Here is a 24,988-nt window from a genome sequence, read left to right as displayed (position 1 = left end):
AGCCAAACGTGGCTACCTGCGACCATATACGGCATTCATTTATGCACGTGTCTTATATACATACTGTATAAAAATAATGCAAAACAGAAACATATTACAGTATATTATCTACATTGAGCAACAATTGACAAGCTTTTGTCAAGCTAAACATAGAGGACAAGATTACATATATGGTGCAGGCTTCAGCGCAAGTGCTGAAACCCGCACCGCATGTAATTTCACCTCGCACATTGGGTTATTACATATATGGCACCATTAGATGCTAGACTGGCATAAGTAGGACAAACTGGCGATCTTCAGAAATTTGAGCAAATACATATTTCTGTCATCACAAATAACTTATGCCAGTATTATGTCCGCGTAAAGTATCAATAAATAGTAGTGTTATGCAAATGAGGATAACACACATAAAAACGAAACCGGAAAACACACAGCCCAGGAATGGAGGATTAGTGAGAGTAGAGAGAGAGACGTAAACAGAATAAATAGTAAGGTTGCATTGGTGGATTGCATAAATTTGTACACTTATTCTGACATATTGCACACATACATATACAAATACACCACACTTTTTTTCTAACACCTCACATATTTAATTTGATTTTTACAGTGTGATAGGCTAAGTGTTTGATTGTGATTGTGTGTGACTGAACTGGGAGTAAGTGGGAGTGTGTATAGAGTGATTAGTGTGAAGATGGCAGGAAGAGGAGTGGCAGGGAGAGAAGTATTGGAGAGGACAGGAGGAGCAGTGGGCCCCCCATCAGGGAGTAAGTGAAGTGGGGAGACAGGGAGCCAGAAGGGATGATGGGAGGAAAGATGCCATAGAGCCCCAGAGAGCAGGCACATCCAGGAGAGGGACAGAGAGTGCACATGGGGACAGAAGGGGTAATGGGGGAGAAGATAGGGAGGAACCCACACTGCCAGGGCACCACAGGGAGGAAGCCAAGTGGCCATGGAGGATGAGAGGCTGAGATGGCCTAACTTCAGTCCAGGCCATCATGGACAATTACAGTGACCTCTTTGGGCAGGAAAAGGGCAAAGGCAGTGCCAAATAAAGAAAGACTGCATGGCTGGCGGTAGGGGATGCCGTCAACAGTGTGGCCCCGCAGAGGAGGACTGTAGAGGGCCTTAAAAAGAGGTGGAGTGACTAAGGCGGGTGAAAGAGAAGATGGGACAGGAAGATGTCCACCAGAAGGGAACAGGCGGTAGGGCAGTCCTGGAAAAGGAATACAACACCTGGCAGGAGATTATATGCAGGTCCCTGAGTATCACAGCAGTCCATGGACTTCAAGTGGTTCGTAACTCAGGGGCTGCAACCACAGCACATCATGCTGGTGAGTAACATCCCACACACCTGTATTATATGTAGTTGTTATACAACATCCTTTAATATCACACATTCATGTACACTATGAGGAGCATGGTATTTGGAGTACTAACCAAAACATCTACAGCTATATTTGACATTACTTCTACATAACACAATGCAATTCATGATGTGAGGTGGAATAGTGCAATAATAACATGTCTCAGAGTAACACAGGCCACAAGCCACATGTAGATTTTTCATTAAATGGACACTATAGCCTTCCCAATACATTTAGCTCAATAAAGCAGATTCTGTGCCTAGATCAGGCTTAAGTAAATTGTGTGACCATAGTCACTTAAAGAACACATTATTTCATCATTGATATGTACACATAACTATTGTATGAAACACATCCCTGTATACTGCTCATATTCAAATCCCTCATAGACCAACTCAAAATGTGCACATGCATGTTATAGAGTTTGACATGTGAATCAGTATAGACCCTAGCATGTATCAATGTACATTGTATGCCCACATGGACATATATCTGACTGTACTAATCCCTCTCATCCTTTAACTCCTCCACAGAACCTCCTGTCACAAGGATACAAACAGCCATGCCACCAACACCAGTCTTCAGGCAACTGCATGAACTACATGCTCCCAGGCATAAGCATGGTTGGATGGCTTCAGTTGAGGACCCGGGAGTGATGCCACCGCCATTGCCACCTGCCCCTCAAGCAGCAGAATATACAGCTGAACCTTCCCCTCAAGCAACAGCAGCTACAGCTGAACCTGCCCCTCAAGCAGCAGAAGATACCGCTGAACCTGCCCTCAAGCAGCAGAAGATACCGCTGAACCTGCCCCTCAAGCAACTGCCAGCCCTGTTGCTCAAGAGCCTGTGGATGCATTGTATTCTCCCCTGGGTGAGGAATACATTGCACTCTAGAGGAGGCTCGTCCCAAGCACTGAGAGCATACAAAGAGGCCAAGAGAGGTTCTTCAGTGGCCAAGAGAGATTACACAAACGTAGCATAGAGCTGCAGAGGGACATGGCAGCATTATTAAGTGCAAGTGTTCAAAAGTGTTGGCAGGGGTAGATCAACAACCCCTCTTGTACGACACTTTTCAGAGGTTCATAAAGGCAATTTGAACACAATGAAGTGGTGTGCCATTGAACAAGTAAAAAATCCAAAAAGGGGGGGGGGGGTGTTGATAAACTTCTAGCCAAAAGGGACATTTTCTGGATTTTTAAACTTAGGACTAGATATCCAGAAGGTTTGAACTCTAGATACGACATCTTCAACTATTGGGAATGAGACCCTCACACAGTTTTAGATAATATATAGGTTCCCAAGTGCATCTTTGCACATGGCAGAGCCTCTTTATATTGGTCTTTATCCTATTGGTAATTATAGGATACTTCATTTTTATATACATTATGTTTATTTTCTCTGTACAACTGTGCATGTTCAATATATAAGACATATATGCTTCACCTTATTGCTAGACATATATAATGCTTATACACAACTCGGTACATGGAATTAGAGACATGAGTCTCAATGTCCCATAATAGTAAAGGTTATTCACACATCTTAGGCAGATGAGTAATTTGATATATATGATGGGTCTAGCAGAATAATAACAATCTGATATAGAGCTTCACACTATTTTTTGTATGCTTATATCATGTATGCACCAAATGAGTCTTATATAGTATATCTTAATGTCCTACAATAGAAGCAGTTATTCATCCGATATAACAGCTTGATTTATGCAAACTTTCCTATAGGATTCAACAAGATGCTTTATATTTTATTACACACACTGTATATCTAATGATACTCTTACTAGGTCTAAATAATAATGAGCTTGCACAGCTTTCTTCTTGCCTATACATTTATATGTATAAGAGTATTTTGGAAAACAGTAGTGTTATCTAGTATACACATTCTATCAATTAGTACCATGCTGTGGACCCAGGTGTTAACTGTGTAGCAGTTTTTCTATCCAATCAAATAGTTTTGTAGTGTTTTTAAGTAAAATATGGGTAGCACAAGTTAGGCTATGATTACGGGACTCTCCCGAAACGCGTAAGCCGTTGTGCTGCGCTTCTCACAGTTTATTTTGTTTTGGTTGCTTGAATATCTATGTATTTTTAAATGTACAAATAAAGATATGTTTTATATTTGAAGAACAGATTGTGCAACTACTTTGTTTTTACTAACTTACGGCTAGATTACGAGTTTTGCGTTATGAGGGAATGCGGTGCTAACTTGCACATTATGGTCACCGCTCACTTTCCTGCAGCGCTGGTATTACAGGTTTTTATAAACCCGGCGTTAAAAGACAAGAAGTGAGCGTAGAGCAAAATTGAGCTCCATACCGCACTCCAATACCAGCGCTGCTTAAGTCAGCTGTGAGCTGGTTGTGCGTGCTTGTGCACGATTTCCCCATAGACATCAATGGGGAGAGCCGGATGAAAAAAAGTCTAACACCTGCAAAAAAGCAGCATAAAGCTCCGTAACGCAGCCCCATTGCTTCCTATGGGGAAACAAATTTCATGTTTACACCTAACACCCTAACATGAACCCCGAGTCTAAACACCCCTAATCTTACACTTATTAACTCCTAATCTGCTGCCCCTGACATTGCCGACACCTACATTATACTTATTAACCCCTAATCTGCTGCTCCGGACATCGTTGCCACTATAATAAACATATTAACCCCTAAACCGCCGTACTCCATCATCTCAAACACTATTTAAATATTATTAACCACTAATCTGCCGCCCCTAACATCGCTGCCACCTACCTACATTTATTAACCCCTAATTTGCCGCCTCCAACGTCACCGCCTCTATACTAAAGTTATTAACCCCTAAACCTAAGTCTAAACCTAACCCTAACCCAAGCTAACTTAAATATAATTAAAATAAATCTAACTAAAAATCCCTATCATTAACTAAATAATTCCTATTTAAAACTAAATACTTACCTATAAATAAACCCTAAGCTAGCTACAATATAACTAATAGTTACATTGTCTCTAGCTTAGGGTTTATTTTTATTTTACAGGAAAGTTTATATTTATTTTAACTAGGTAGAATAGTTACTAAATAGTTATTAACTATTTACCAACTACCTAGCTAAAATAAATACAAATTTACATGTACAATAAAACCTAACCTTAGTTACACTAACACCTAACCTTACAGTACAATTAAAGAAATTACCTAAATTAAATACAATTAACAAAGTTAAATAAAAATACCTAAATTACATACAAAAAAACACTAAATTACACAAAATAAAAAACAAATTACAAGATATTTAAACTAATTACACATAATCTAATAGCCCTATCAAAATAAAAAAGCCCTCAAAAATAAAAAAAAACCCTAGCCTAAACTAAACTACCAATAGCCCTTAAAAGGGTCTTTTGTGGGGTATTGCCCCAAAGAAATCAGCTCTTTTACCTGTAAAAAAAATACAAACAACCCCCCCAACAGTAAAACCCAACCACCCATACAACCAACCCCCCCCAAATAAAACCCTAACTAAAAAAACCTAAGCTCCTCTTTGCCCTGAAAGGGGCATTTGGATGGGCATTGCCCTTAAAAAGGGCATTTAGCTCTATTGCTGCCCAAACCCTAATCTAAAACTAAAACCCACCCAATAAACCCTTAAAAAAACCTGACACTAACCCCGAAAGATCCACTTACAGTTTTGAAGAGCCGACATCCATCGTCAAAGAAGCCGGGAGAAGTCCTCAACGAAGCTGGGAGAAGTCTTCATCCAAGCCAGGAGAAGTGGTCCTCCAGACGGGCAGAAGTCTTCATCCAGACGGCATCTTCTATCTTCATCCATCCGGCGCAGAGCGGGTCCATCTTCAAGACATCCAGCGTGGAGCATCCTCTTCTTCTTCCGACTCCAGGCGAATGAAGGTTCCTTTAACCCCTTAACGACCAAGGACGTACGCCACACGTCCTCAAAAAAAATACAGTTAATGACCGAGGACGTGTGGCGTACGTCCTTGGTCTGGAAAGCAGCTGGAAGCGATCCTGCTCGCTTCCAGCTGCTTTCCGGTTATTGCAGTGATGCCTCGATATGGAGGCATCCTGCAATAACCCCCCTTGGCCATCCGATGCAGAGAGAGCCACTCTGTGGCCCTCTCTGCACCGGACATCGATGGCCGGTATCGTTGGTGGGTTGGAGCTTACATGGGAGGCGGGTGGGCGGCCATCGATGCTCTATGTGGAGTGGAGGGGGGCGGGATCGGGGGCGGCACCTACGGGGGCGCGCACGGGAGCACGCGCGTGCACGGGGGGTGGTGGGCGGGCGCGTGCACGGGGCGGGAGCGGGTGGGAACCGCTACACTACAGAAAAAAAAAAAAAGTTAAGTTAAAAAAACAAGTAATAATTTAATATTACAGATGTAATCTAAGGGACATGGAAGGGGTTGGGGGTTGGTCTTGGTGGGGGGGGGAAGCTACACTACAGAAAAGGGCATTTTTGGAAAAAAAAGGCACATTTTTTTACAAAACTGGGTACTGGCAGACATTTTTTCCTCATATTTTATAATTTTTTTATAGTAAATTATAAGATATGATGAAAATAATGGTATCTTTAGAAAGTCCATTTAATGGCGAGAAAAACGGTATATAATATGTGTGGGTACAGTAAATGAGTAAGATTAAAATTACAGCTAAACACAAACACCTCAAAAATGTAAAAATAGCCTTGGTCCCAAACGGACAGAAAATGGAAAAGTGTTGTGGTCATTAAGGGGTTAAGTGACGTCATCCAAAATGGCGTACCTTAGATTCTGATTGGCTGATAGAATTCTATCAGCCAATCGGAATTAAGTTGAAAAAATCCTATTGGCTGATGCAATAGGATTGAGCTCACATTATATTGGCTGATTGGAACAGCCAATAGAATGCAAGCTCAATTTATTTGGGGGGTTGGTTGTATGGGTGGTGGGTTTTACTGTTGGGGGGGTTGTTTGTATTTTTTTTTTACAGGTAAAAGAGCTGATTTCTTTGGGGCAATGCCCCGCAAAAGGCCCTTTTAAGGGCTATTGGTAGTTTAGTTTATTTATTTTTTATTTTGATAGGGCTATTAGATTAGGTGTAATTAGTTTAAATATAATTTGTTTTTTATTTTGTGTAATGTAGTGTTTTTTTTTGTAATTTAGGTATTTGTATTTAATTTTGTTAATTGTATTTAATTTAGGTAATTTATTTAATTGTACTGTAAGGTTAGGTGTTAGTCTAACTAAGGTTAGGTGTTAGGTTTGATTTTACAGGTAAATTTGTATTTATTTTAGCTAAGTAGTTAGTTAATAGTTAATAACTATTTAGTAACTATTCTAGCTAGTTAAAATAAATACAAACTTGCCTGTAAAATAAAAATAAACCCTAAGCTAGATACAATGTAACTATTAGTTATATTGTAGCTAGCTTAGGGTTTATTTTATAGGTAAGTATTTAGTTTTAAATATGAATTATTTAGTTAATAATATGAATTTTTAGTTAGATTTATTTTAATTATATTTAAGTTAGGGGGTGTTAGGGTTAGACTTAGGTTTAGAGGTTAATAAATGTAATATAGTGGCGGCGATGTTGGGGGGCGGCAGATTAGGGGTTAATAAATGTAGGTAGGTGGCGGCAATGTTAGGGGCAGCAGATTAGGGGTTAATAATATTTAAATAGTGTTTGTGAGGCGGGAGTGCGGCGCTTTAGGGGTTAATATGTTTATTATAGTGGCAGCGATGTCGGGAGCGGCAGATTAGGGGTTAATAATTTCATTTTAGTGTTTGCGATGTGGGAGGGCCTCGGTTTAGGGGTTAATAGGTAGATGAAAATGAATGTATCTCACACCCAATATAAATTGACACATGGGTATATATAATACTGATGTTACTGATAGGGTGTGCATTGTCAGGTGTTTTAAGGCTGTGCAGGTGAGAGGTTGTGCTGTTTGTGATTGGTTTCACACAATTGCAGAGGAGGAATATTGGTTATAATAATTAAGTGGGCATCAAGGTTTAAAGGGACATTTTACTCAAAAATGTTCTTCCTTTTAATTTTTTCCCAATTATCCACTTTACCTACTGGAGTATTAAATTGTTTAAAGTATTTCCATTACCCTTATATTGGCATTTTAAATTTTATTTAGCCTGTGGTATCCCCACCCATCCTTAAATATTTTGGCCTCAAGGCAAAGCTGTGTTGACAGAGCCAATAGAATAAATTACACTCCCAGTGGGTTCTAGAAGAGACAGGGTACTAAAATGATTATTTCCATTGTTCTCTCCATGTATTGGTGATTAGTTTGTGAACAGATATAAAAAAGAAGCAAGTATATGTACACAATGTGATAAATTAATGAAATATGATTATACCTACAAGCTCAGCCCATTTTATTAGGTTGTAAATTCAAAACACAAAATCAGCTATTTAAAATACACAAATAAACCTTAAAAAAGAAAATCTCATGCATTTTATACTCTGCAGCTAATAAAATAAGTAATTGGAAAGAGAAAAACAATTTTATATTATAGTATACTGTCTCTTTAACTTTTAAGATGCTGGTTAAATGTATGTGTTTGTTAAGACTTCCATGGAGTTACGTTGCTTTTTTAGTCACCTGCCTATGTGTGGCGAGATGAAACTGGAGTAGATTTTCTCAATTCTGCGAGCGTAAATCCTTGCCCTGTATATTGGATCCAGTTCTATGTTAGTTTATGAGAGTAAAAAATGTGGGCGACGGGTAAAATATACGCACATAACTTGTATGCTACGCCATATATGTGATACCAAAACCACGTAAAAACGTTACATATGTAATGGAGAGCATGAGTCTGCTGTATAAAAATAGATATTTCACATCACAGCTCATTTACCACATTTGCTGTTTCACTTATCTGTTACATTTACCAGACAGTTCAAGCAAATGCCAAATAGACATACAGGGGGATATCTATCAAGCAGTCAACCTGAAATATGCTGGAATTCCGTAGCATAACTGTTGCAAACTTGATTCAACCTAGTTATCAAAGTCTACAGACCGGCAAAAGTTGAAATCTGTGATATAACATACAATACGCTGGTCTAAATCCGACACAGATCGATGCTTACGTCCTTACAGATGTTCCAAATACACATTCGGCAGTCAATGACTGTTAGTTAACAACAGTCCGCTGCTCATCGCCCTGTACTTGCTGCACGGCCTTTTTTATAAATATGGAGATCGTATTCAGGTCTGCGGCCGCGATGTTAAGCGATGTTAGGCGAGCGTATTGGTGCTGTCGAATGCAACAAAGTTGACGCCTTGATAGATAAGCATCTTAAACTCATGTATTATATGACTTATTCTAACTTTTAACGTTTTATTTTAGTTTTTCTCAACCTTTGTAGTTCTAATTACCACTAGTATAATCTTTCATAACTGTACAATAACTACATTAAATAAATTCTAATGATTAAATATTTTCATGTGATTGGAAAATTTAAAAGAAATTTGTGTACCCCAGGTTTGGACAAATTTGCCTTAAATTTAGAAACTAGTATTTCTCATTTGCTTTGTTTTCAAAGATTTATTTAATCCATTATTATTTGATTGCAGATATGGGGCCAAATTACAAGTGGAGTGCTAAATATCACTTTTGTGAAAGCGTTATTTGTGCTCCACTGAGTAATAACAGTACAAGCAAAAGTGTGCTTGTATTACAAGTTGTCAGCAATGCGAACGCGAGCTCACACACATATTAACACATAAATATATATGTATATGCTTATATACACATATTAACACATAAGTATATATATATATATATATATATATATATATATATATATATATAAATAAATAAATAAAAGTGTATACATATATATTTGCTGGGAACACACAGTTCCCATAGACCGCAATGTAAAGCACTTTTCAGTGCCATTTTTTTTTCTAACACCCCACTCCCACCAACTTTACCCCCATAATACTGCCTAGTGCAGTAATTTTATTAAAAAATAAAAATGATACATACACTACACATATTTTGGAGATATTTGGGGCACATTTATAAAATTAAACAGCGATCTGATCTCTAATTAATTTTATAAGCGCTAATTGCTACTGCAAGCTCACCTTAACAATAACCAGCCACTTATTGTCCGCATAGAAAACTGCGAACAATAAACAGTCAATACCGTCGTTAACAGATGATTCCTTCGGATAGGACAGGTGGTGGATCATGCGGTACTGCCTCTGAACCTTTTTCGGCACTGCACCCAGTGGAGAGATCCGCAGGTTGGCCAAAGGCCGTTCCCTAAAGGATCCAAAAACCTGAACTGAAACCTGTGAGCAATAACTCAGCGTCGCCCGCCTTACTCCTCAACCTACCATACTGTTTTATGTTCCCCAGAGTCTTGGCCCGGAACAACCACCTCCCCCGGCCTACCACCTGTCCGACCTCTTTTAAAGCATTTTGCGAAGGAGTGAAAACTCTCGCACTCTTAACACTCATGTCTATATTTACAGGAGACCCCAAAAAAACACTGGCTCTCATTATATTGGAAACACAACCCCTTTCTGGCGGGGGCAGCAGTACTGGCACTCGTGCCACCGCTGAGGGTGGCTCCTCCAACTCGAAAGGACTGCGACCGACCATAAAGGGGTCATAATCTCCAGCCATATCCCCATGTCTCTATCTTCCCAGCGCATTGCAGCTGTACCACCACCATGCAAGCCCACCGTACGTACGATAAGTTGAGGAAATCTCGTTGTAACAACAAAATAACAACGACCCTTGCTCTGTAAACTTCTCGGTTATCACGGTAGCAAGGATACAAAAAGTCATCAACCAATTGCTCAATGTTTTTGGCAATTTACGGTACCGCTTCTTCCTCTCCTCCTCCTCTTTCTTTCCTGACTCCCCCTTGGTATCCTCCTTAACCTCTAGGAACTGGTCCACCGGAAGTAATGAAAAAATCTCAAGAAACTCAAGTTTCCAGATCTTTTCAGATTTCTGACATCAAGTGGAGCCCCAATGGGCCAATGGAACACAAACAGGGGCGCCAAAATGCCTCCTCAGTCACTTTTAGACCCCAGCCCCACCAGCAACACCCGATACGGCTGGCTCGCTCACGGGTCCCACACCACCTACCACTCCATGCTCACTAACCTTCGGCTGTGACACATGCACCCCTAGCAACCTGACTCCCCGACCCTGGGGATCCATCACCCTTCTCAAACTTAGCAAACAGTTCTTTCAAACCCTGCACCAAGACATTCAGCTGCCCGAACCCACCACCCATCCCCACAGGCCCCCCCCACAAGGCACCTCACCTGCTCCTCCAAGTGCCGTCACTGGTCCCGCTGCGTGACAGTCACTCCCATAACGACTATGCTCAGGTGGCCATAGACCAGGCCCATGTTCCTCTCTCCTTCCAGAATACCTCCTGTGTAAAGGCAACCTCCGCCTACATTCCCCAGGCTGCCTCCGTTCCCTGCTCCGGCCACGAGGTAAGCACTCTAAACGCACCCAGGTCGTCGATGAACAGACATCCACCTCCCTTCTCCTGGGAAAAGGCGACCGAGACCTGCCGCGCCATGAACTGGTGCCCACAGCCCCATGCCTCACTCTCCGATTACTCCTGCTCTCCTGTAAGGAAGCATGACAGCCCGTGACATTAGGCCCCCTGCCAGTTGTACCCAAACAACCTAGCTCACTACTCCTCCACTCTCCTACTCCGCTGCCCATCCTGTTTTTGCACCTGTGGAGACAAACAACGTAAAAGCTGAGCCAAAGCATCCAATTCGCCTACCTGGCCATCCAATTCCGCTCCTGCCGATATGTGTCTTCCTCTGGGACCACATCAAAATCACTGAAGGTGCCCTTCAAATTAATGAAGTCGCTGTGTGCCTCCAGATCACCGCCGATACCATGCAGACTTAGCCCAGCCACCTCCGGGCCTCTCACAGTTACCTTCACTAGGAAAGAAACAGGGCACAATTATCCATACCATGAACCCCTTCACCCAGACCCGCCCTCCCTATTAACAAAATGAAATACCATGTGTGTGGGGGGGGAAGGGGAAGGAAGGAAAGGGGGTGGTGTGCTATCTAGGAGACACATTCCGGTCCCGAGTCACTTACCCTAGCACCCAAAGCCTCTGGACCACCTATGCTACCCACGTCCTCCCTGAAGTTAAATACCCCAAGGGGGCATAAAGGGAAAAGTAAAAGAGAGAAAGGGAGAGGGGGGGAGAGGGGGGAGAGGAGGAGGGGAATGAGGAGAGAAGGGGGGAAGAGGGTAGGGAGGAGGGGAAGAGGGGAGGGAGGAGGGGAAGAGGGGAGGGAGGAGGGAAAGAGGGGAGGGAGGAGGGGAGTTGTTTAGGAGAAAGATTCCAGCCACAAGCACCAACCCCAGCAACCCCAAAGTATCTGAACCACTCATGTTACCCACGTGCTTGCTAAGACTAAACTTCTGGCCACCACCTATATTCACTTGGGAGCAAACTGCACCCCAGCAACACTCCATGACTCCCAAACCAAATGCCCCAACCTAAACATGAGCCTCAGGAACCTCCACCCCTTGTATTAGGCATGGTCCTGTTCCCCACGCTAGGCCCAATTAACTTGCCACAGTGCCTATAGCCTAAGCCAAACCTGGAGCAATACCCCCCTCTGGGAACATAAAGCAGGCTAGCGCCTCATCCATATCTCCCACCCATACCATCGCCCACACCTGAGACACTGCAGCTTGTGTGTCCCCCCCTACTAGCCTCTTATCCCCGGAGTCCCCCCATGTGCAGGCCACTACCCTTTCACTATTTATTCCTTAATGCATAAGCCAGCTCCCCTACCACCCCCACCAAGCCTGGAGGACCATCCTTACCGTTGCACTGCACGGCCGTTGCCGTCAGCGTGCCCCTCCAGATCCCAGTAGACTGCTCACCAGCTTACTCACAGCAGCCAACCGCCCGCGGTGATGACGTTACCGCTCTCGCCACAGCAGCTCCAGGGGCCTCAGCCACAGCAGCCGCCGCATCACCGTCCGACCTCACCAGCACCAAGCTCCTCCCCACGGATCTCCGATTCCAGCCTCCAGCCTGGCATGGCCCAGCACTAGAAGCCCCCTGTGATCTCCTCACAGGGGCCTCCGGACTCAACCGATCTGGGGCTTTGGACCTCCTCGCAGGCTCCTCTTCTGCTCCAACTGCATCCGGCAGGGCACCCACCGTCTGCAGCTGCTCCAGCAGCCAACCTGCTACTTGGAAAGGGCCGCTGCAGCCGCCAACACCTCCTGAAGCTTCTCCATGGCGAAGAACGTCCAGGTAAGTAACCTTCAACTCCGGATCAGCAGCTTCTTCACACCACTGGTCCAGAATTGAAGAAGACCCTCAGCTTCCAGTCTCCCTTTAAGTACCCCCAACCCTTAGCACCTCCTTTCCACCTCTGTACTACCCACCACTAAACTGGCCTGCTTTGGGGTCAAATGCCCCTACGTCACATTCCTTCCTCCAGGGCTGGCTTTATTTAGTGACAACTTGCTATGCAGGTCACTGAACAGTAGTGGTACTTAACCATTATGATCAATATGGTTATTTTCATGGATGCTGTTTATTTTATGCTCTGCCACTATACTTCCTTCTAAGGGCTAGATTATGTGTGGAGCCCTATTTATTGCTCCCACTAGAAGTAAGCTTTTTGCGCGTCGGGTAGCACGTATATTACAAGTAGAAAGTAAAAAAAATTTGCTTGAGCTCTAACCAGTCGAGTGCAAAAAAATGGTTAGAATATTGCGACCGTGTTAACGTATATACACACACACACATATATAGGAATATCTAAAAATGAATAGAACATATTCCCTTATATGAAGAACATTGGAATGTGAAATATGTACAGTAAATACATAGTTAAACACTTTAATTAATATGAATATTGCATAAATAATATTTAACATGTTTTCAGGTACTTGACTGCAAAGGGCTCCAATATATATATATATGGCAAAGATTGCATAAAAAAACATACAAAGCTCAAGGTGTTTATAGTCCATTTAATTTGAGGTGAAGGTTTAGAGATAATATGTAGGTCATATTGCTGTGGGATAATTGGGTAGATCAGGTTTGTGATGATGTGATGGGGGATCATGGTAGATGTGTTTAGGGTTAAAGCCCAATACTGGGGTGGGATATTGGCATTTAGGAGTTTTGCTTTATTTTTGATGGTTAAGGAAAGGGACAGTTAGGATTTTGGTGCTTCAGATCATTTCTTTTTCATACTCTGTATTAAGATTTTTCATTATCTGTTTTAAGAACCTGTAATAGCAGCTTGGGATCACCTTTGGTTGCTTGCTCTCCCCATATGGCACATTTTTTGTAGTTAGAGCCTTGATTGGAGAACAATTTAAATGGTTTGCCCACAGAAAAATGTAAAAGTAAGTTACAGCGCATCTTCGTTACAACTTATGAATTAAACTCCATCTAAAATATCACTAACATACTGGATCTGATTTAAAAAATATTAATTCTGCATATTGTGGACTTCCTGTTAAAAGTGAAAGAGCACACAGAGCTGTATTCCACACAGTCATTGGTTGCACACTAACATTCCAGATCTGATTTTAAAAAGGGTGAGCACTTATCACTTTAAATTACAGGAAAAGGGAACAAAATGAATAATGAAAGTGACCGCAAAGTCTTTTTACGTCATATAATTAAACATTTTGTATTAATATTTCAAAATGTTTTTAATGCCCTTTAAACAAACCTCCCAACATTTGTGGCTTGGTATCAGGGACTCAGGAGGTTGATGGAGGCCCATCACCATTTTGTGGGTAGAGCTGTTTAGGGGGGGGGGGGGTCATGGGTAATTAGTGAGTGGGATTGTGGGTGTGACTGGTTGGTCAGATGGTTTGTCTGGGCAGTTTGTGGGCATGGTTGGGTGTTCATCGAGTGGTACTAAGGGGAAGTTCTACAAATAAGGATATATGGCTCTCTCAGAAGGTCAGCAGAACAGAGCTCACAACTAAGGACTATCCCTCTCAAATAGGGACAGTTGGGAGGAGGTCTGCTTTAAATGCTGGAAGCATATTGCTGCCCAGTGTGCCCACTAGCCACAATGCCAGGTAGACAGGGCGGGGATTAGGAAAACTGTGATAAAAGTAAAGGCAAAACAGAAAAAGGAGCTCAGCTGTCATAAGATACAGTTGCTAGTACTATGTTAGCACTACTCTCTTTGAAAGTAAAAGCTTTTTTACGTTGGAGCTGCTGTGCAACTTAAAGGGACAGTCTAGTAAAAACAATCATGATTCAGATAGGGCATGCACTTTTAAACAACTTTCCAATTTACTTTGTTATTAACAAATTTGCTTTGTTCTGTTGGTATTCTATTTTGAAAGCTAAACCTATAAAGATTCATATGCTAATTTCTAAGCCCTAAAGCAGCCTCTTATCTCTGAGCATTTTTAAAGTTTTTAACAGTTAGACAGTGCTAGTTCATGAGTACCATATAGATAACATTGTGCTCACTCCTGTGGAGTTACTTATGAGGGTACACTGGTTGTCAAAAATGCAAGTCTGTCAAAAGAACTGAAATAAGAGGGAAGTCTGCAGAGGCTTAGATACAAGGTAATCACAGATGGGAAAAGTATATTAATATAACTGGGTTGGATATGCAAAACTGGGGAATGGGTAATTAATGGATTATCTTTTTTTAAAAAACAATAGAAATTCGGGGGTAGACTGTCCCTTTAAGCCACACAACTTTTAAGATGTTTGAGTATGATAAAGGGTATTAACAATTTTGCAACAGAAATGTACAGTTCTTGCTACCATTAGTAGATGCTATACCCCTTTTTATCTGTATAAGTCTAGCAAGACATTTTGTGAAACACAACATTAGAACATTTAGGGCTAGATTATAAGTGGAGAACTAAATTATTGCGCACTCACAAATGGTAGAAATTAGCGCTCAGAAAATTAACCAGAGATTAGATTTCTGGTTAATTTTCTAAAAGTGTTCCAAATGCCCTCAAAATAGGGCATTATAGTTTTTTATTGAAAAAAAAGGTTGCAGGGAAGCATTACAAACATTATCAACACAACACACAGAAAACCTGGCACTCACCAGCAGATTCACAGTAATGTTTAAAAGCAAATCTGTGGGAGGTCAGTTACATTTGGCGCCAAAGGATCAAGCCCAGGACCAAGACAAGGTCTCCTCCTTACTGGGACCCTAATCCAGCACCCACACAATGCATACTTCCAAACAAACCAACTGGGAACCTCCCAGGGTGACACAGGCTTTTGTAACCTCCCCTATGTAAATACAAAACACAGGAATGGACCGCACTCACAGACTGGACTGGGTTCACATCCTAAGCCACAGCAAACTCCACAGCCCTGAACACTGACATTTAGGGCTAGATTACAAGTGGAGAACTAAATTATTGCGCATACATAAATGGTAGCAATTAGCGCTCAGAAAATTAACTAGAGATAAGATTTCTGGTTAATTTTCTAAAAGTGTTCCAAATGCCCTCAAAATAGGGCATTATAGTTTTTTTATTGAAAAAAATGTAGCATTTTTTTTAAATAAAAAAATAACTATACTAGGCAGTTTTGGGGCAGGAGTGGAGTGTAAGAAAAAAAAGGGAATGAAAAGTGCCTTTACATTGCGGTCAATGGGAACTGTGTATTCCCAGTAAATATATATGTATAATCTTATATACATACAGAAAAATAGAGGCAATACTCATATAGTATAGGGAGCATATATATATATATATATACATACAGACGCTTATTATTAAATACTTCTTGAAAAGGCCAGTGAGTGCCTTCTTATATCCTGTCATGTGACCCGCTGGCACCCTGGCAGTTGTGGATTGGGCGAGAGTGCTCTTTTCTGGACTTTATATATATATATATATACACATATACAAAAGGTAAAATTGTTTAGGCTTGCGCTGTGTTTTAATGCTAAAATTTCATTTGCTTAAATATATAGTTCCTCCTGATGTGTTTCTGAGCAGCTTAGTCTGGTGATTCCACTATCATTAAAATGGAACAAACAATTATGGATAGTATCTAGGGGGTACCAGACTATAGCGCTTGTAGAAAGGGAGTAACATGAAGGGGAGCACAGTTTTAAGGTGTAACACAAATGTACTGATTTACAGCAGGGTATAAATAAACTTTTTTGTGGCTCACCTTTTTGTCATTTAGTCTGAGAAGTCTGTGTAGTGTCTCTGCTTCTCCTCTGTAGAGTATGGTAGTATTTAGAAATCAAAGATGATTGGCTTCTGTGTGGTGCCAAATAATTAAGGTATTTATTTTCAAGAAATAAAATCTCCTTGTTAGAAAGGAGTTTAGTAATAGGCTTTCCCTCTCAGGGGTGTGGTAGATGCCTTTCAATGAAATAAATAAATGAAGCAAATGCCAGTGATTAGTGCAGATAAAATCTCCTTTATTTCCTTTATTTTAGCACAAAAACAAACCGGTGTTTGTGCTGGTGAATTAAGTCTCTTGGTGTTGTTAGGTAAAAACCTTGTGCAGAAATTTGGGGTATTTAACTTCCCAAACAGGCTGTGTTGGTTGTCGCCTTGATTATGCACAAACAGTGCAGAGGATTCCTTGAAGATTTTTGTCTCCAGATGGTGTAAAGATTAAGGTTTATGCAAGATTTTAGGGTATTTTCCTTCCCAAACAGGCTGTGATGGTTGTTGTCCTGAACTTACATAAACAGTATAGAGGATTTCTTGATGATCCCTGTTGGTTTCTCTTTTTTTGCAAAAAGTAAAAAGTTCAGTTTTTTACTTTGAGGAAAAATAACGATTCCTGAAGGTTCCTGTGTGGGTTGTAGAAGAAGTGTGGTGTTTTGTAACCTCCACAGGTCATTCCTGTCATAGGATGGCGTTGGATACACTTGTGCTTCACAAGTGATCTGTAGAGTTGCGGTCTCGCCGGGTACCATCTGAGGAAGTGAAGACAGTTTCATGAAACGCGTAAGGGCACGCCCACTTGTGACATCACTTCCAGTCCGGTGAGATCATCAAGGAATCCTCTATACTGTTTATGTAAGATCAGGACAACAACCATCACAGCCTGTTTGGGAAGGAAAATACCCTAAAATCTTGCATAAACCTTAATCTTTACACCATCTGGAGACAAAAATCTTCAAGCAATCCTCTGCACTGTTTGTGCATAATCAAGGCGACAACCAACACAGCCTGTTTGGGAAGTTAAATACCCCAAATTTCTGCACAAAGTTTTTACCTAACAACACCAAGAGACTTAATTCACCAGCACAAACACCGGTTTGTTTTTGTGCTAAAATAAAGGAGATTTTAGTTGCACTAATCACTGGCATTAGCTTCATTTATTTATTTAATTGAAAGGCATCTACCACACCCCTGAGAGGGGAAGCCTGTTACTCAACCCCTTTCTAACAAGGAGATTTTATTTCTTGAAAATAAATACCTTAATTGGCACCACACAGAGGCCAATCATCTTTGATTTCTAAATACTACCATACTCTACAGAGGAGTTTTTTTTATACCCTGCTGTAAATCATTACATTTGAGTTACACCTTAAAACTGTGCTCCCCTTTATGCTACTCCCTTTCTACAAGCTTTAGTCTGGTACCCCCTAGATACTATATATATATATACACATACACAGTATCTCACAAAAAGTGAGTACACCCCTCAAATTTTTGTAAATATTTTATTATATCTTTTTATCTGACAAGACTGAAGAAATTACACTTTGCTACAATGTGAAGTAGAGTGTACAACCTGTATAACAGTGTAAATTTGCTGTCCCCTCAAAATAACTCAACACACAGCCATTAATGTCTAAATCGTTGGCAACAAAAGTGAGTACACCCCTAAGTGGAAATGTCCAAATTGGGCCCAATTAGCCATTTTTCCTCCCCGGTATCATGTGACTTGTTAGTGTTACAAGGTCTCAGGTGTGAATGGGGAGCAGGCATGTTAAATTTGGTGTTATTGCTCTCACACTCTCTTATACTGGTCACTGGAAGTTCAACATGGCACTTCATGGCAAAGAACTCTCTGAGGATCTAAAAAAAAGAATTGTTGCTCTACATAAAGATGGCCTAGGCTATAAGAAGATTGCCAAGACCCTGAAACTGAGCTGCAGCATGGTGGGCCAGACCATACAGCGGTTTCACAGGACAGGTTCCACTCAGAACAGGCCTTGCCATGGTCGACCAAAGAAGTTGAGTGCACATGCTCAGCATCATATCCAGAGGTTGTCTTTGGGAAATATACTTATGAGTGCTACCAGCATTGCTACATAGGTTGAAGGGGTGGGGGGGTCAGCCTGTCAGTGCTCAGACCATATGCTGCACACTGCATCAAATTGATCTGCATGGCTGTTGTCCCAGAAGGAAGCCTTTTCTAAAGATGATGCACAAGAAACCCCGCAAACAGTTTGCTGAAGACAAGCAGACTAAGGCAGTGACGTGCAGTCATAGGAGGCAGGTGAGGCAGCGCCTCACCTGTCCTCTCTGTGTAATTACACTTTTTAAAGACTTTAATTAAATAAAAAAAAACGTTATTAAAAAAAAAAGTTTTTATCTTTTTTTTGTGCATTAAATGTACCCCCCCTAACCCCCCACCCCCGCCAATCATGACTCGGCCAACATTTTTCAAAATAAGGCTCAAAGGCTGCCTAATTGCGCAAAGAAGGAGAGGCTGTGTGTGAGCTGTTCAGCTCGCCTCCCCTAGTTTGCGCAATATTATGGATGTCATCGTATAAGCAGCTGCTACTAGACTGCCCCCAGTGGAGCTTAATGCGCTGAAGTCTCTGTTCCAGCCAATGGCTATACCGCTGTTATCGCTCCCATAGAGGCTGCTCTCTAAGCGCCTCGGAGGAGTCGGAGCCAATCAGCGCCCAGCTCTCTTATGTAGGAGCATGGGCGCTGCCGCTGAGCCAACACTGGTGCGGAGTCGCGGACTGAGATGAGCAGTCACGTGTTGGTGAGCTCTCTCTCATTACAGACTGTAGACGTGACGTGTGCAGTGGAATTCTGACCGGGACGCTAACCTTAAACATTCAGAGGCAGAAAGGCAATTTCAACAGTGTCCTTTGGTCAGATTTCTTATGAGAGTCACAACTCTCTAATGGCAGAACAGCAGATCATCGGAAAGAATCCAGTCGCAGAGAGCAAATTCATGGTCCTTCCTTTCTGGGCTCCTAGAAACTCGTTGGAAAGAAGTCCGTGCCATCCAAGCTGCAATGAGTGAGCTTAAGCATAGCCATCATGATAAGGAAGTAAGTAAATCGAAAAGAGGAGAAAATCAGGGGGTCCAGAGCGCTGAAGGTCAGTTCTGCCTAATAATGATAATTTTAACTAAGTAATATCTAAAATATGTTATAAATAAAGTAGACAGGAAGGGGTTAACAAAGCAGGAGAAAGCTTGTAGAGGCATCCATGTGAGATTCTACTAGACAGCTGCTTCTAAGTAATTACCAGTGCCTGACAAATTGCAAAAACCAGGGAGCCAGTGCTCCTTAAAATTATGCATCTGGGACACTAATGTTTTGGGTTAATAAACATATATCTAGGGGTAAAAAAAATTTAAAATCAAATTACTTGTCCAGAACAAGTGAATTAGTGGAAATTTCCAGCCCATCATACAGTTATACTTATGTTTATTTCTTTGCTTTTAAATGTATTTCTGTCAGAAATACATTTAAAAGCAAAGAAATAAACATAAAATTTTCTGACTCCTTATTGGCTCATTGTATGCATGTTTAAAGTAAACCCCTGATCTACACAGCTTCAAGTTCAAGCACAAATGGGCAATACTATAGCTAGTTAGTGCATTAGATCCCCCAACCTTCTGTGACTGGATCTAATGAGAGTTGCCTTGTTCTAAGCTCACTTATACAGTATGTTTTTGGAAGTTTTGATTATCTTGAAGAATGATGTGGTTTAACTTTGTTTTTAACTCCCTTTGATAAATGGCAGGTCTAAATTAGAACTCCCATTACCATTAGTATCTTTTTATTTATACCAGAGACTTAAGATGTGCAGAAAACATTGTCAAATTGGTTTCTGCTTTATGTAGTTTATCATTTACTAATTTGCTAATCATACTGCATTAATGTCTGGTAGGATAAGTGTATATTTTTTGCTTCAGTTCATAATGTGCAAAAAGCTTTAATGGTTCCTTAGTGCCAAAGGAATTGCTTTTCTCTGTTTAGTTCAACAGACCTCAGTGTAGCTGGAGTTCTGACTGCTTTTTCAAAGCTGTGACATGAGAAAGGAGGATTTAACTTGGCAGCCTGAACAAATGCTCTTTCAGAGGTTTCCTAAGAGATGATATGAGAAAATGTATGCTAGGATTTTCTTCTGCAAATTTTCTAAATAATCTTGGGGCATCTTCTGGGGTGCTTGTATATAAGCTGCTGATGATCACTGCCCTAGAGTGTGAGAGTGAGTGAGACTGAGAGAGATAGAGAGTGTGAGAGAGAGAATGACAGAATGAGTGAGCCAATGTGAGAGATAGAGTGTGAGAGAGAGAGAGAGATAGAGAGAGTATGAGAGAGAGAGAGAATGAGAGAGAGAGAGAGTGTGAGAGAGAGTATGTGAGAGAGAGAGTGAGAGAGAGAGTATGAGAGAGAGAGTGAGTGAGAGAGAGAGAGAAAGTGTGAGAGAGCGTGTGTGTGAGAGAGAGAGAGTGTGTGAGAGAGACAGAGAGAGTGTGTGTGAGAGAGAGCGAGAGAGAGTATGTATGTGAGAGAGAGAGAGTGTGTGTGTGTGAGAGAGAGAGAGAGAGTGAGAGAGTATATGAGAGAGAGTGTGTGAGAGAGAGAGAGTGTGTGTGTGTGTGTGTGTGAGAGAGAGAGAGTGAGAGAGAGAGAGAGTATGAGAGAGAGAGTATGAGAGAGAGAGAGTATGAGAGAGAGAGAGTGAGAGAGAGAAAGTGTGAGAGAGAGTGTATGTGTGTGTGAGAGAGAGAGAGAGAGTGTATGAGAGAGAGAGTGTGTGTGTGAGAGAGAGTGAGAGAGAGTGTGTGTGTGAGAGAGAGAGAGTGTGTGTGTGAGAGAGAGAGAGAGAGAGAGTGTGAGAGAGAGAGTGAGAGAGAGAGTGTGTGAGAGAGAGTGTGTGTGTGTGTTAGAGAGAGAGTGTGTGTGTGTGTTTGAGTGAGAGTGTGAGAGAGAGAGTATGAGAGAGAGAGAGTGTGAGAGAGATAAAGAGAGTGAGTGAGTGAGAGTGTCCGAGTTAGTGCATATGTGTGTGTATAATTGTGTGGGTATATATTATATATATATATATATATATATAGAATATATATAATATATATATATATATATATATATATATGTATGTGTGTATGTTTCCTGGTTGTATCATTGCCAGTGCCTCACCAGACTCTAATCTCACCGCACGTCACTGGACTAAGGACATGGATTACTGGAACCATGTCCTGTGGAATGATGTGACCAAGCTAAACTTATTTGGTTCAGATGGTGTCAAGCGTGTGTCACGGAAACCAGGTGAGGAGTACAAAGACAAGTCTTGCCTACAATCAAGCATGGTGGTGGGAGTGTCATGGTCTGGGCCTGCATGAGTGCTGCTGGCACTACAGTTCATCGAGGGAACCATGAATGCCAACATGTAATGTGACATACTAAAGCAGAGCATGATCCCCTCCCTTCGGAGACTGGGCTGCAGGGAAGTATTCCAACATGATAACGACCCCAAACATACCTCCAACATGACAACTGCCTTGCTAAAGAAGCTGAGGGTAAAGGTGATGGACTGGCCAAGCATTTCTTCAGACCTAAACCCTATTGAGCATCTGTGGGGCATCCTAAAAAACGGAAGGTGGGGAGCGCAAGGTCTCTAACATCCACCAGCTCTGTGATGTTGTCAAGGAGGCGTGAAAGAGGACTCCAGTGGCAACCTGTGAAACTCTGGTGAACTCCATGCCCAAGAGGGTTAAGGCAGTGCTGGAAAATAATGGTGGCTACCTAAAATATTGACACTTTGGGCCCAATTTGGACATTTCCTCTTAGGGGCGTTCGCATTGCTTTCAATTTGTAATGCCAGTGCACATTAGTTAAGAAATCGCAAAGAAATCATTATTTAGCGCTCCACTTGTAATCTGACACGTAATTACAAAAAGAGGCTAGACTGTCCATAGTATATTTTCTGTAAAAGACAAAATATAAGTCTTGAAACAACAATAATAATACATTATTATTATTATTATTAGGAATAGTTGTAATGCCAAAGGAAATTAATAATAAATAAAATAAATATATAGATTTAATTGGTCAGACATTTAGTTAGCACTCTAATTTCGTTTTTTTATTTTAAATCAGGATATCTTTAAGGGTTTGCAATCCATGTTTATTTATGTATTTGCAGTCAAGCAGTAGCCAGCAATTTAGCTCTAATTAATGCAAATGACCTTAAATATACTGCAGTCTCAGTTCATTTAGTGGGTAAATTATTTGTAAACTCATTACACCAATCATTATTTGGGTTCATTTAATGTTAATTGCCTTAGACTCATGGGCCCCTATTACAATTCTTTAGAGTCTGCAAAAACATTGTAGTCTACGCAGATCATTTCTGTCTTAATTTTTATGCAAATGTAATTTATTACAACAGCTGCCATATGACTTAGATAAACTGCTTAAATTATATATATCACATAAACAAAAATTAACAATTTCATATTATTTTAAGTACATTTATCATTAAAGGACATTAAACAATTTGGTGTTCTAATGTAAAATGTTTAATTATGTGCAGTAAAATAACTTTTCAATATTTACTTTGCCCCCTCCTCCCTTCTGAGCACTAGAAGTGCACACAGCAGGCTTCACAAACATAACCCTATATCTGTTCATAATACATTTCAAATATATTGTTTTGCATTATGTGCTTTTAATAGTATAATATTAATAGCTTTTTATCTTTTAGTCATCTCACTGTGTATTAGTGATGTGCAGTTCGGTTCTTTTAGGTGAACCGGTTCATTTCGGACGGTTCGATTAACTGAACCGGTTCATGAACCGATTCACCAGTTCACCTACTGAACATCAGGTAGAGGCTCTACCTCATGTTCAGTAGGTGAACTGTAGAGCCGCAGATTCGTTTCCTGCAGTGCTAAGTGCTGTATGTAAATGACTCAGTGTACTGTAACTCTAATGAATCATTTAGATAACAGTACACTGATTCAAATAACAGGTCACACTCGCAGCGGTTCTCAACAGACCACTGCAATTACATTAACCCATTCAGCATCCCATGTTTGTGTGTATATATATATATATATATATATATATAATTTGTAGCTGTTGCTAAGTAAAAGTTAGCTTAGATATAGAGGAAGAACAACAAATTATATATATATATATATATATATATATATATATATATATATATATATATACACAAACATGGGATGCTGAATGGGTTAATGTAAATGCAGGGGTCTGTTGAGAACCGCTGTGAGTGTGAGCTGATATTTGAATCAGTGTACTGTTAGTTAACTCGTATGCAATGAATCTGTCTGTTAACAGTACACTGAGTCGTTTGCTAACAGTTCACTTCTTTTGAATCAGTGAACTGTTAACAGACTGATTCATTGCAGACGAGTTAGCTAACAGTTCACTGATTCAACAACACTGGTAATATGATCCTAGAGTGAGATTCTGCTGTGTGATTCATTACAGGAGGAGTTAGCAGAGCAGAACTCACTCTAGGATCGTATTACCAGAGTGCTGCTGATGACTCAGGAACTGAACTGTTTCAAACGAATCAGTTCAGTCTGATGTACTGATTCATTCAGTTCAGTGAAAAGATCCGGTTCAAATGAACGATTCGTTCATGAACCGGACATCACTACTGTGTATTGAGCCATCAAGGAGTTAACACAGACATAATTAGCTCTTACAAGCGGAGGTATTTCAAAAGCTTGTCCTTAACTGTCCTCAACTGCCCTGCAGCTGCAGAGTATATGATTAATATAGAATATAATGGTTGTTCTAAATGCTTTTCTAATAATTTCTACTACTTATTAAATATACAGCATTTTTTTTTCTGTAAAAGCAAAACAGTTTACCTCATTGTATAGACAGACAGGCTCCAAACCAGGCAAAGCTTTTGTGAGTAACTTTACAACAAACTCAGTCTCCACCTCCTTTAATCCACTTCCCATAAACAGATTCTAAAAAGGAAGTTTCATTTTGGACAAGCGTACATTAAAGCTTGTGATTTGTTCCTTAGATGGGCATTAAAATCACTTTTTATATGGATATAATATATAGCAATTAGGCAACTGCACTGCAAACGATCTGCTTACAAAATAAATTTTTTAATACTTTTAAAATTGGCATTTTGCTAGCAAAGATAACATATTTTCCTTTCCAAGCACATTGTGCATCTTATCTGTGGTCAGTTAGTGACAGATATGTATGAGCTCTGTACTGATCACACAATTACTGTATAAAATGTTGCAGATTCACAATTAGGCGTCCTACAGGATGCACTCCAGACTCTCTCAGGCAGCACAAAACCAAATTAAACCCAATTTTTTTCTTTCATGATTCAGATAGAGCATGCAATTTTACGCAACTTTCGAATTTACTTCTATTATAAATTTTCC

At 40.7% G+C, this 24,988-nt stretch overlaps 1 protein-coding gene across 2 annotated transcripts in view; it reads right to left on the bottom strand.

Annotated features, from left to right (window-relative positions):
• Positions 1 to 24,519, bottom strand: part of LOC128647948 (prostaglandin reductase 1) — a 149,412-nt gene extending 124,893 nt beyond the window's left edge. Inside the window, exon 1 of one of the 2 annotated variants that reach the window (XM_053700627.1) lies at positions 24,446 to 24,519. In XM_053700627.1, the coding sequence (XP_053556602.1) occupies positions 24,446 to 24,450 (5 nt within the window). In that variant the 5' untranslated portion in view covers positions 24,451 to 24,519. Of the gene's footprint in view, positions 1 to 11,143; positions 11,265 to 24,445 lie in introns of those variants that run through there. The other variant, XM_053700626.1, reaches the window with a different exon arrangement.
• Positions 24,520 to 24,988: the final 469 nt, after the last annotated feature.

The sequence above is a fragment of the Bombina bombina genome, chromosome 2, assembly GCF_027579735.1.
Source record: "Bombina bombina isolate aBomBom1 chromosome 2, aBomBom1.pri, whole genome shotgun sequence".
NCBI classification, from domain to species: Eukaryota; Metazoa; Chordata; class Amphibia; order Anura; family Bombinatoridae; genus Bombina; species Bombina bombina.
Note: the sequence above shows the minus strand (reverse complement) of the source record. Positions and strands in the feature narration are given on the sequence as shown.